Source organism: Aquarana catesbeiana, linkage group LG10, assembly GCF_042186555.1.
Source record: "Aquarana catesbeiana isolate 2022-GZ linkage group LG10, ASM4218655v1, whole genome shotgun sequence".
Lineage (NCBI taxonomy): Eukaryota > Metazoa > Chordata > Amphibia > Anura > Ranidae > Aquarana > Aquarana catesbeiana.
In genome coordinates, this window is record NC_133333.1 from 181,495,489 (window position 1) to 181,509,696 (window position 14,208).

Consider the following 14,208-nt stretch of genomic DNA (forward strand, 5'->3'; position numbering starts at 1 on the left):
GCCCTACCGCTTGCTTGTGGCAGTGCTCATTTGCCAGCATAGCTCTGTCACACTCTCCGGCTACATGGCTGGGGAGCTTGAGGCACCGTTACTTGGAGATTCCCTCGGTAGGGCCCCTGCTCTTTCTTCGCACACAAGCTTAGTATGCCAGGGAGAGGTGCTAGCAGAGGCTGTGTACTCTGCTTTATTTACGGAAACAGCAGGGTTGAGATTGATTGCGTTGTAGGAAGGTCTGTGGCTAAGAGGAGAAAGGAGGGGTGCAGGAGAAGGGGGGGGGGAGTGGACGACAAACAAGCAGGAGGGGGGTCACAGCACATGCTCAGTGCTTTTTAGTCTGAGGGGGGAAGTTTGCAGCGCTGTGCGTGGAGGCTGAGGTCATAGCACAAGCTCAGTGAAAGCTCTCTGAGGTCTCTGACTGCATGTGCCACCATTTTGAGTAGTTAGAGTAAGGAAAAGCGATAGAGTTTAGAGGAGGAACTGCAGGCTGTGAGGGGTTCAGGCAGAGCCAGCTGCGCCTGTGCTAGTGATGGATGACCTGTTCAGCCCCTGCAGGTAGGAACCTGACACCTCTGGCCTCCCGCACTGCTGCTACTGCCAGCTTGTGAAATGTTTACCATGGACTGTTTTCGGCCCTTGTTCTATTAATATTGCATGTCACTGCAAAGCCTGTAAGCCTTGCTTGCTGCAGCCGTTCTGCATGCTTACCTGTGAGCGGCACGGCATGGTGTCAGGTACGTTCTGTACTGTGTTCTGCTCTTGTGTATTTTTTTTTTTCTTATCCTTGGCTTCGTCTGTTCCTGCAGTGCTGTGTTAACTATTTGCAATGTGAATGGCTCTGACTTTCGATGCATTTCCATCTGTTTCCTTTCCCAAGGGGTTAAATGTAAGGCTTTTTTTTGCTATTGCCATAATCTCCGCACTGACAGAAGATGCTGCAGGCTGCATGGTCAGCGATACGGCTCTCCCGGTTTAATGTTTTGGGCCTGCACTGACTGTTTAGATAATGTTTTCGGGAAGGTTGGAGGTGGCCAGTCATTGGCTGCTTACAGCTGTGGGTGGAACTTTTGTCTTGATTGAAAAGTCTACGTCCCCAGGGCTAATGATGTGAATTACTGTGATAATGTGCTGGAAGTTGGAACGCAAATAATCCCCCTGAATCTGCCGTATCCCGCTGCTTATTCACAGCTGAATGCCATTATTACTCAGTTTATTGTTGTATATATTATACTTTTTTTTTTTTTTGCACTGTGTGTTTTTAGTATTTTACCTTATTAAATAAAACATTTTTTGCTTTCAGTTTTTTTTTTTTATTTAATTTTTTTTTATGGAAACTTGTGTTTTTAATGACATTTGCCAGAAAATTCCTTATCTAAATCTTTAAGCAGGACGTACGATATAATGCTGTACAATAAAGTTGACTGGTAGCTGGCACAGTTAATAGCACATAATTGATTGTAAGCATTTGGGCAGATTTTACATGTTTTGCTTTTTGCTTTTTAATATTGTGTAGCCTGCTACCTTATTATAATGTTTGTGTTATTAATAGGGAAATGCCCCAATTCATGCTGAATGCCGGGGTGAACACGAGGTCATGTGCAGTTCTGATTGTTGGCTGTATATACCAGATAATTACTATGATGTGATTTGAGAAAAATGTGTTGACGTGGTTTGCCTTTATGAAAGGGGATTGAGCCAAATGTTGTGTTTTTTTTTTTTTTTTTTTCTTATAGTTCACAAATAATACATCTTTTATAGTGGGCCACTTCTTAGAACTCGCCACCAATACCTTCTATAAATCTGTACTCAGTGTATGTATCTTATATCTGATGGCCTGGGAGGTTTGGGCCTTATCTGTATAGTGTCACAGCTTCCCATAGCAACCGGCAAGTTTCCAGCCGTCCTTTTGCATGCGTTTTATGAAAGGAATCACAGTTGCTTTGGGCAACTCAGACACGTCTGCTCCATCTAACTACTGAGTCTGAGTTTTGGCAGCTTTTGCACACCCCTCTTTGTCTGTTATAGTATGCTGTTCTTTACTTCACTGGGTGCATCATTTTCTTTCCACGTCCACCCACGTTTGAGCAAGAAGCTAATTTATGAATGTAGCAATACTAAATTGGAGTACTGGAAATCACATGATCCTTTTGGGCTGTAAGCCTTTCCCAGATTCCTGTCAAGCCAAAAACTGTAGGCAGTGGCGAAATCTTTTTCACTGCAATGTGGGGAATAGACAAATCTCTAGAAATCCTCAGTACTTATGAGTATCAGAACATGATGAAATACATTAAGGTTTATCCTATCTCTTTATACATCTACTGAACTATATAGTCGTTTATCTAATCGGTGGAGAACTTCTGCTAAAGTATTTAATAGGGATTGACCGATATCGGTTTTTTTTTTTCAGTCTTGATTTGATACCGATATTTCGGCCACCTCTCAGGCCAATAGCTGATATTGTGTGCCGATATTCTGTACATTTAAAATTTTTATTTTTACAATTTTTTTATTATCATTGTTATTGCTGTCACAAGGGATGTAAACATCCCTTGTGACAGTAATAGGCAGTGAACGGTACTCTTTATGAAGGGATCGGGGGTCTATAAGACCCCAAACCCCTCCTCTGCACTTGAAAGTATTCAAAACGTCAAGATCGACGTTTTTTTAAAATTTTTTTTTTTTTTTTTAATAAAGCCGGCGCCTTTAAGATGCCAATAATCTGGGATGTGATGTCATCGCTTCTGGGTTACTAGATCCAAGACCCGAACGAAGCATCGGCTTTGTTCGGGTCTTCGGCCAGCCAGCGGAAGTTCCGGCTGGTTGCTTGGGCATCCCGTTGGGATGGGAGAGCCCAGGCGAGCGGCAGGAGGGGGGGGGGTGTCCCCTCCCGCTGCTTGTAATAACAGCCGAGCGGCTGAGCCGCATCTGTTGTTTATACAATGCAGCCGACCTGCTCTAAAGAACGGTACCTGGGTGATGCCTGCAGTTGCAGGCATCAACTCGGGTAAAACCCCTTGAAGTAATATCGGTCTAGTTTGCGACCGTTACCGATTTTTCAGAAAATGCTGATAATCGGTTGATCGCTAGTATTTACATCACAACTATTTAAATCAGGGATCTCCAAACTTTCTAAACAAAAGGCCAGTTTACTGTCCTTCAAACTGTAGTAGAAAAATACCCCACCATTGGTATTAGAGGGAGAAAGATGGTGCCCCATTGTTGGTATCAGTGGGAGGAATAGTGCCCCCTTGTTGGTGTCAGTGGGAGGAATAGTGCCCCATTGTTGGTGTCAGTGGGAGGAATAGTGCCCCATTGTTGGTGTCAGTGGGAGGATTGGTGCCCTCTCATTAATGTTGGTGGGAGGAGTAGTGCCACATCATTGGTGTCAGTGGTAGAAATGGTGTGCCTCATTATTGGGAGTGGGAGGAACATTTCCCCAAGGGCTGGATTTAAGCAAAAAAAAAAAATGGCTGCATCAGACTCTCAGGCTAGAGTTTGGAGACCACTGGTTTAAAGTTTTAATCTAAGAAAATAATTATTTTTTTAAATAAAAGGGACCTTAAGCAAATATTTTATACCCATTAGAAGGTAAATAATTGTGTGTGTCCAAAGGATGCTTGGATATAGTAATGAATACCTGGGGGGTACTTGTTAACTGCATTTGTAATGGGGCACATACCCTTTTAAAAGACTGGAAAACATGGGTATAGCGAGTATATAGAAGTGACATTTATAGGCTCACTTGTCACAATTTACAGTAACAACTAAGAAACCAATCAACATTTATCTTACATTTTATTTATTGCATGTATTCAGCACTGTAACATAGTTATTTTATACACCTATTATATAAACCTTGTGGTATATTACTGTCAGATAGTGGACTACAATTTTCCTCTTATATCTCATTGGGGACCCTTTTACAAAAAGAAAGTAATACGGGTAGATGTGTGTATGCTGCAATACATTGTAGACTTTTATTGTCTGCCGGTAGTATTCAGCTTTTAATGTATTTTACCAAAAAAAAAAAAAATTCTTGTGTCTAGGGATCATAGTAGTTTAAAACCATAACCGGTATAACGAAAAGCCATAGGGTCCTAGTGCAGAAATCTTTTCTTCAGCCTCTAGATTGCCAATTTGCAATCCAGCAAAACTTTAATGCCCAAAAAAGGGCTACTGGTGTATGAAATAAATGCATAGGGCATAGCTGGTATGAAGTGGGCATTAGTAGTTATGCTTGGCTATGCTACCTGAGCTTAGGTGATTGTGTACCTTCTGCATGGCTTATAGCATTGCCCTGTCACCAGCGGTATTACTGTATGTGGCATATTCAGGTGGTATATTTTGCCCGTATACAGTTCTGCCTTGTAGGTAACACACTTGGCTGGGGTAGGTTCAGGTCAGGGTAACAAGGGAGGGATTGGGTGGCTGGGGTAGCTGTTCCCTCTGCCTCTGTATTAAAAGGGTCTTCACAACCACCACCTCCTCCTGCCATTTCACTTCCCCAGCTTTTCTCTGTCCAGCGCGTGTTTACCTCAGTGAGCACAGCGTTTCCATAGCAACCAGCATTTTTTCAAATGGAAGATCTTGTCATTTTATGTAATTCGCCGCAGCTGAAGAGGGCCGAAATATTAAGTTGTTGCCATGGAAACGGCTTTGATAGATCAGTTTCTTTTGTGTCTCTCTAGTATTTTTCCCTATAGAAATTATGGAGTCCGGGAGCCTAGAATTAACACCTTCCTTGCAGAAAATAAGCCTCTCTACCGCCCGGGATCACGGTACCACACATGGCGCCAGTTTGTCTTTGAAGCAGTTACATGTGACAGGAGGCATTAAAGCCGCCACGTCGTCTGTAGATAGCACTTCGGCCTCAGTGGTGGGATGCACGATGTTATCTCCCCCGCAGAGACATGTAGTCTCCTTGTGTGACGGCTACTGTTATCTAGCTGTATAGTGCTAACAGCATGGGACCACTATGTAATGTATGTGGTCTGGAAAATGAGACTCATTCTATAGTATTACATTTTTGCAGTACACACTGATAAATGCTGGAATGAGACTGAATTCTAAGTTTCTAATTTATTAAATACTTGTTGGCAGTTTAATCACTGTTCACGTCCTCCATTTTTATACCTTACCCCTGTATAAAGTAGTATAGCCATTGACTGGCCTGCTATGCAGGCATGTTGATGGATACCTGTTATGGAATGGTATAGCATTAAGTTTACATGGATAAAACAAATGTGATTATTTTCCTGTTCTGGGAAAGGATGACATTTCTTGAGGTAAGACGGTTGGTTGCCCCACTCCATTTATAGCTATCAGCTAGCTTTGATGATGCTCACCACTGCTTCTCAACGGGTACTTGGTTGAAATGTCTGTCCTGTTTTAACACCTGCTGCATTATACACATGTAACACACATTAGGCCTATCATACATTACCTTCAATATGTCAGTTCGTTAAAGGGGAACCACAGTCTTTTATTGTTTTTGGATATACAAATTAATAAGATCAACTTGATGTTGACAGTGTAATGTATTAAAAATGTTCCTTTTGTATAGTTTGTCATTACCCACTTATCTTGCTACTTCTCAGTATACTCATATACTATGCACAGAGTCTCCCATAATGTTTGGTAGCCAAATGTCTGTCAGTTATTTTTTGCCATCTGTTTTCCATCAGGGGATTTTCAACCTGAAAGTGGTTCTAAAGGCTGGGCATTTTTTACCTTCATGCATTTCTTGCATTAAAGCGGAGCTCCACCCAAAAGGGAAGTTCTGCTTGTTTGCTCCCCCCCCCCCCAAACTGCCACACTTGGCACCTTTTGGTGTTGGGGGGATTTCAGGGGAGTTCAGCGCGGAGAGTATACCTGTCAAAACCAGGTACCTGCTCCCACTACCAGGTAAGATCGCCGCAATCATTGTGCGGCGATCAATGAGATTTCTGCTGAAACTGGGATTCTAACCATACGAGGCTTGGCTTAAAAATGATATATGTTTAAATCATGTGAAGTTTGAGTTTAAATGACTTGATGACAAAAGGTATGGCAAAATGCAACATCTTTAGCCTTGGGAATGTCTTGCTTGCTGTCTTTGGTGTGTTGACCTTGCAAATTGAGTAGTCCAAACATTTATATTACTGTATGTATCTTACTAACATCTATTTTGTTTGAGGGTGGCCTGTTTATTCCTCAAATCGGGTGCCTATGAAATGCAAGCCATGTATACATATTTACACAAACCCTAATACCTTATTCACCTTATTTCTTTGTGATAATGCACATTGGTGCCATTCATTAGGAATGGCATTTCAAGACACCTTATCGATTCACCTATGTACTACAGTGCTTATGGTGCACTGCATTGCTCAAAATGGCATATGGACCGTTATTTGTGCTTTTAGGCAGCCTGATTCAGCATCCTATGTGTATCATGCCACATTCATTCCTGTAGTTGAGCCATACTCCAAGGGGCTTCTTTAGTCATGATTATGACTTATGACTACCCATAAGAATAAATTGGATCATGGAGTATGTGCAGAGCCAGCAGGATCCATGTCGTAGGTAAAATTGCTGGGTTGTAATGGAAGTTAAGTATAACACCACGCTGCCTGCTTTCAGTGGGGTTGAGGTTGTATTTAAGGATAAGTTTACCAAAGGTGAATTTGTCCTTTTACCACCTTAAAAATACCGCTTTCAAAGCGATTGTACGATAGTCTGATCGTTAGTACACAGCTTTCAAGAGCCAATCACGACAATTCATGTGAAATTATTATATGGGACAAGCACCAAAATTTTTCTTATGATTTTCCTTTAATGAAGACAGCTGTTATCCCAAAATACATTACATCACTTCCGAATTTTTATTCTGTCTTACGAGAATTTTATTAACCTCTCAATATGAGAATAGTATGAAAAAACAAAACAAAAAAAAAGGACGACCATTTGTCCGAATATACCATTGTTGTGTGTACCAGGCATTACCTCTCTTGCCTATACACACATACTACTGTTATTGAGAACAAAATCATGGTGTTAGAAAGCTCATGAAGAGAATGCCATAAATATTGGCAGTCGGGAGCTTTTCCTGATTCTGTGCAGTATGTTGTGGGCATTAGGAGAAGACACTATATTTAGATCTCTCTGGGAGGGCATTCGTTTCCATTGGATACTCACAGTACAGTCTCCTACTTTTTCTGCACTGTGTTTTGATTGGATGTTTATCAGAAGATCATGGTTGACTGTGGTTTTTAATCCATATTAAGAACTGCCAGAATACCGAGAAACCTTGCATTGTACATTATTTGAAAATCTGAGGTCCACTCTGGTATCTGTCACAATTGGAATGCCTGCTGCTAAACTGTTGTATTGATTCCTGCTCTATTGCCAGATCAATATGTTGAGATCCTTGTCTAATGACACTAATTTGTCTGTTACAGGAGGCTGAATAGCACCCAAGGGGAAATTCGTGTGGGCCCGAGTCACCAGGTACATTTATTTTCAACTTTACCTTGAAACCCCTGAGGCAGAAATTTATCTTGTAAGAGAACTTGTCACTGGCTCCAACAGACCATATTCTTAAATGTAAAACTCAGCACACCATATAGAAAATGTCACCTTGAAAAACCATAGGCAGTATGAGAAATGATCACTGAGTTAGGCAGAAGTGCTATTTGTTTCCCGGCATCTCCATATGGAATATAACTTCTCATGGACAATAGTGTAAACGGGTTTTGCCACCAAACATTGATTTTTTTTTTTTTTTTTAGCTTGATGCTGATGGGTTTAATTACCCATTATTATATTGTGGTCTTCTGCCTTAGAATCTCACTAGGGTTCCCATGCTTGTTCTCTTTTGGCCGGAATTCTGGTAGGGGCTTCACTGTTTGTTGTATTTCCTATAATATCTATATCGTCTATGGTGAGTGGACCTGGAAACACATGGAAAAGGTCATGTTTATCCTTTTCACCTGCATCTCATAGGATCTGATGCATAGACCGCCAAGGTTTGGTTTCTTCAGCAACATTAAAATTCAGCCTTTAATTATTGTAATCGTGTAGAATTTCTACCGCTCTTAGACACAGTTGCCCAACTCCATCTTTGCATAGCTGTGTCACAAACCTGACAACTTTCAGTACATGTGTACCGCTGTTCTGTTCTAACGACTGGCTTCTGTCGAATGGTCTTGCTGAAAAACTAGCTTTCGACCAGCGCTTGCAGCCAATGGGGGGAGGGGTATCAGAATAGTACAGTGGTGGAAAGATCCCTGCATCAAACATAGTTGTGTGGGAATACAGCAACCTGTTGGGTGTTTTGTTCTTTTTTTCAACCCGCTGGTTAATCAAAAGAAAGGAAGAAAAAAAACAAAACGTACCTGTATACCCAGCTTGAGACTTCATGGTGGTCGCTGACCACTGATATTCAAGCTGAAATGGCAGGCACAGACTACAGTATTGCTGAAAAAGGGGGCAAATATAAATCTTAGTGTTCCTAAACCCAGGACCCTGCATTCACTATATCTGGTCTCCCACAGTACACGGAACATGGAAATGCAATTATTTTAGTAAATATAAACTGCTAAATACCTTTTCCCATCAGCAGTTATAGCAGTCTTGTGACTTCTATTAGTGTCTGGTTAAAGCTTGTAGGAGGAGTTTTCGTTCTTTTCTGACTGTCCTACCAGGCTGCAGGACCTCTGAATTTCTGCCTGTACAGTGCTGATTGGCCCTGTGCCAGTCACATGCACACTCCCCAAAACGAAAAAAAAAACCTCTAGCAATACACACCAAACTGAGCATGTGCAGAGTGCCTCCCAGGGCTCTGTTCTATCAGCGGATGGTTTGGGGACAGTAAAGAGGAGATCAAACAGCCTTTTTACACCATGTGGAGGATTAACCCCTTAAGTTCCACAGGGAGTATAACTGTCATATTTTGCTGCATATATAGACTGATTTTACTGTTTTGGGTTTAGTAACACTGTAAAGTGTAAGTTCACCTTTTACAGAAAAATCTGTAAGGTAAACTTGAACAGGATTACACTATAGATATTCATCCCCTCACTGTCCTTTGGGTTTACCCAATGTCCTATGGCTGGCCATCGCCATTTGTTAGTTTTTTTTCTTCAGCCCATTGACTGAATGAAAAAAAAAACAGATTTATCTACCTACACAAGCAAAGTGGATGGAGATTCCTCTCCCTGCTAAGACATTGTATTAAGAGAGCCGCTCCCGTTGCTCTCAGAATATACTAATCAGCAGCTGCTAATCAACAAGTTTTCCACCATGTCCATTCAACAGAGATTGATTTAACAATTGACTTCTGTTGAACAGGCAGGGCCACACAGTTTGAAATTCGGCAGGTCCCTGTTGAACCAGCTGAATATCAATCAGTTTATGTCCAGCTTAAGATACAAATACATGTTTATTCTTACACTCTTTTTATACAGTTCTGAACTTTAAAGTTTGCAATAGATGTTGAAGTACTTATTGCTGATGCTTAAAATTCATGTTCACAGAGATCATCATTATCAGACCAGCCACAAACATTATAGATGTCCTGGACTATTAGGCTGCAGAAGTTGCCCTGCTAATTGTGGGCGTAAAAACACTGCCAAAGGCTCTGATCCTCTGACTCATAATTGGCAGCTTCCAGATAAATATTGCCTTTTTAAGTATGATTTGTATTGCATCCATAAGAAGTAATTACAGAGGCTGGAAACCATTCTCCGTGAAGTACTCTCCATTCTTACCGCTAATATCGCTGCAGATGACTGAAGCTACTAATTAGGTCTCCTGACACAGAGTAATATCTGTTTAATGACAGAATTTACTCCCCCGAGCTGTGTGGCTTTTTGCATATTTTACTTGGTTAAGCCTGGCCTGTTCACACGTACTGTTTAGTTTAGTCCCGTCACAGTAAATTGCTTGACTGAGAACTTCTGTAGACACCTGTCTTACTGACCCATTAAATTTAAGCAGCAGCTTGGTTAATGCAAAATTGTTCTTTGAAGTGTTTCTAAAGCCTAAACGTTTTTATACCTTAAAGTGGTAGTAAACCGCCACAACAATAAAAACAAAAATGTGCCCCCTGCACGTTTAAGTCATAATGTACTACTATGCACCGCATACTAGGACATTATGACAGACTTGACTACACACGGAGCCCTCCAGCGCAACACTGTCCCGGCTTCCTGGCTCTTCCATCTTCACCCGGTCTTCCTTCCATGTTTGCGGGCTCTGGCTGCATGTGCCCGAGAATTCTGGCCCCAGCACGGAGCTCTGAAGGTACAGCACAGGTATGCCGTACCTCCAGAGCGCATACGCTGATGATGTCACTAGCTGCATTCCATGTGAATATCTCCTAAACAATTTAGGAGATATTCACTGTACCTTCAGGTAAGCCTTATTATAGGATTACCTGTAGGTACAAGTTAAAAATTGGACTTTGCTTCCACCTAATTCATTCCCTTCATTAAGGTAAAAAATGTTTAGGTATCGCCCCCTCACACCTACTCTCCCCCCCCCCCCCCATGTACTTGCCGTGGGCCTTACTTTAATCCAACGCTGTGCCCAATTGGCTTGCTATGGAGGCACTTGCAGAAGAGGTGGAGCCAGGAGTGTCGATGGGGGATTTGAGAAGAGGGGGTTTGCGGCCACCCTGTGCAATTCCATTGCATAGAGCAGGGCGTTATAAAATGCTTGTTAAAAAAAAATGCATAAAATTATTTTCAAATATAGCCATCTATATAAATCCTGTATAATAATAATCCTTTCATGAATACAAATAATTCCTGCTTGCCTCCTTTTTTGGAGTGAATTAAGCCTTTTTGTATTGAATGTCTGTTGCTCTCATTAAAAGAGCTTTTTATTAATTGGAGCAGCAGTGTTATCTACAGGATACTATCTACAGGAAGTGGAATCAGTTCACATTGAGTAATTTTTGTGAAATTCAAACTGGGAAGCACAAAGCAAATTTTAAGACTACCCTAAATGTGTGGCTAGGGCATGAAATGTGTCTCCCAGCTGTTCTGGAAGGTAAAAGTCAGTTGGATCTTTCCAGGTCTGCATTTACCTACTCTTGAAGGATAAAGTGACAGAAAAGGAAGACATACCAGGTGCTGGTGCAGTGGGGGTAATGTAAGAAAATCTAAGAAGGTGTCTGCAGGATTGGTCTGTAAAGTCATAAGATCACTGCCCAATCCAGTCATAACCATATGAATTGGACAACAATCATTTTATATATTTTTGAGCTTCAGAACGCAAAGCCAAACCAAACCCAACAATTTAAGAGTTTTCCAAAACAGTCATAGTTCAAGGCACACGGTGAATAACTGTAACAGTACTCTCCTCTTAAAGTGGAAGTAAACCCATCGATTTAACAGTTTTAAAAAAAAAGCTACATTCCTGACACGTTTCGGGAATTTAATCGTCAAATTGGTTGTGCTCTCAACCAAACTGTCAAACCATCCAATGGCTGGTGTCATAACTGGTCACATGTGCAGCATCATGGCAGTTGAAAATTAAACAGAGCCCAAGATGCCAGCTTCCTTGGCTGAAAAAGATAGGAGGGTTTACTTCCAATTTAACTACCAAGCCATTAATTGGCTGGTGTCATAACTAATCATGAGAGCAACAACTTGCAGATCATCAAATAGATACTAAGATGGAGGCTTCCTTGGTTGTAACGGGTAGGATGTTTTAGTTCTGCTTTCTGGTGTGAACAGGGCACATAACCAACTCGCATGAAACGTGCATGAAAGCTGATGTGAAATCTGTTTCTTCCATCTGTTTTTCGGCATGTATGGTGTAAATGAGGCCTAAGCCTGTGGCTTTTCCCTACTTTATGAATTGGTGTCATGTCCATAGAGAAGGCACCGCCTGGCTGATGGGATAGGAAGTGTGGAAATCTCTAAATGGGCACATACAACAATAAAAACATGTATATTTAGTACAATGAGGAAGAGCGCGAACTACTTTTGGGATTTTATCTGCGTTTGTGACCTCGCTAAAAGAAATTATTCCAGAGTGAACTTTGGACAACCATTAAAAAAAAAAAAAAAAAACCTGCGGACAAACCTAGTAGGAAAGACCAGGTGAGGTAACAGCGCAACGCTGGAGGGTTTCCTTTAACAAGTCTGTCATAATGCACTAGTATGCAGTACATACTAGCACAATATGGGATAAACCTGCAGTGGGTTTGGTTATTATTTTTAACAGAGTTTGATAACATTTTAAAGTATTTTTTTTTCTTTTTTTTTTTTTTTTTTTTTTTTTTTGTAAGCTTCATGATGGCTTTTGAGCTAGACTTATTTTCTCCAGTCCTGGGTTTGTGAACATTGGGCCAAGTGGCTGGCACTGCTCAAAAAGAGAAACAGAATATTTAACTAAGCCAGAAACCAGAACCAGATTGCATGTCTGTAGCTTATCATTGTTACAAAATCCAAGTATTAAATAAATGTGTAAGTACTAGTACTGGCCAAAAGCTTATTTTTTGTTCTTAGATATTAAAAATGTTCTTTAATCTAATTTAGAATACTAAATTCATTTATTGGCAATGGGCTCTGTATTTTTTGTGTCTTTTACACGTTTAAAATGTTGTTTAGTCTAATTCTGATTTTTGAATAAGTTAATTAATCAGTTCAGTGCTCTGCTGTACTTTTGTTTATTTTAGGCCAAGCTTCCTGATCTACAGCCGTTCCCTTCGCCTGACCGTGATCCTGTCACTCAGCATGAAGAACTGGTGTGGATGCCTGGTGTCAATGACTGTGACCTGCTGATGTACCTGAGGGCAGCCAGGTGAGCCCTGAAATCTCCCATAGTACTCAGCAGACGGTTGTATTTGCTGGCCAGAGCTATCTTTTCTGACCACAAAGGGCATAATTGATTTACAGTGACATTGCAACAATGATTAAAATGTGTCCTTTCTATGCACAGAGAGAATATTTACAGTTTAGGACTGTGTATAGCAGCAAACTCAAAGTAACCAGGAGAAACATGTTCTTGCTTATGTTATTTCTGTGTTTCAAGTGTTTGTATAGGTAAAAGGTTTTTTACCTTAATGCATTCTCTGCATCAAGGTAAAAAACTTTTTAATATTTGCTCCCCCCCCCCCCCCCCCCCAAATACTCACCTGTGAAATACCTGCTGATCCTGCCAGTCCCCCTGCTTTCCTTTTTCAACTTGAGGACGCTAGGTATACATCCATTGCAGCATGGTCAGTTTGCTTATCTTTATTTATTACAGGTTCTTGTATAGCACTGTCAATTTGCACAGCGCTTTACATATATTGTACATTCACATCAGTCCCTGCTCTTAAGGAGCTTATAATCTAAGGTCTCTAACTCACATCCATACATATACATACAGTCATGGGCAAAAATTCTGGCACCCCTGCCTTTCTGTCAGATAATGCATCACTTTGCCTAGAAAATTGTTGAAATTACAAATGTTTAGGCATTCTTGAATTTATTTCTTTTGTTTGTATTGGTATATCCAAAAAACAGTGTTTCGCTAAACATAGATTTTGCTCATAAAGTGTTACAAAAAGTCCAGTTGTGAAACTAGTCAAAAAGCACAAATCTGTGAAATTGCAGATGAATCCAGAAAACCCTCCACCTTGTGCAGATACCACCACCACAAGCAATATAGACTCTTACCAGAGAGCCTGGACCCTTCATTACAGAGTGTCAAACAGGCTTGATGTAGTAATCTTTGCAGGGGTCATCACCTGGAGATATGTCCTCAGATCAAATTAAGTACTTTAATTGGATAATCAAACCAGACTCCATTCACCCCACAACCAAATTTAACCATGCAAATGAAGGAGACGCCAGACAGTGTAAAATCCCAAAGGAATCATTTATTAAAAAGTATTGCACATACATTTGTTCAGATAAAAACCAGCGTTGCATACAAAATAAGTGTCCGCAATAAAAACATCCAAATACTGTAAAGAGGAACACGATAGCAACACACTGCTCCTTTACCCAAATTGGTATTGTATTGGTAAGACACAAAAAAAAGTGGAGAAAAAAGCCAAATCTGACACATTCCACACACAACTCCAAAAATGGACTGGACAAAATTATTAGCACCTTCTCAAAAATGTAAGAAATAACTGCATTCCAAGTTTGTGAGGCTCCTATAATTTGTAATTAAACTCACCTGTATCAATTAACAGGTGCTGACAATATAGAATTCACATTGGCAACC

At 40.8% G+C, this 14,208-nt stretch overlaps 1 protein-coding gene across 10 annotated transcripts in view; it reads left to right on the forward strand.

Moving 5' to 3' along the window:
- The window catches only part of RERE (arginine-glutamic acid dipeptide repeats), a 498,077-nt gene that overhangs the window by 405,874 nt on the left and 77,995 nt on the right, over positions 1-14,208 (forward strand). For 8 of the 10 annotated variants that reach the window (XM_073603026.1, XM_073603030.1, XM_073603029.1 and 5 more), the window contains 2 exons: positions 7,437-7,485; positions 12,668-12,792. In XM_073603026.1, coding sequence (XP_073459127.1) covers positions 7,437-7,485; positions 12,668-12,792 — 174 coding nt within the window. Of the gene's footprint in view, positions 1-286; positions 553-597; positions 732-7,436; positions 7,486-12,667; positions 12,793-14,208 lie in introns of those variants that run through there. The other 2 variants (XM_073603034.1, XM_073603035.1) reach the window with 2 other exon arrangements.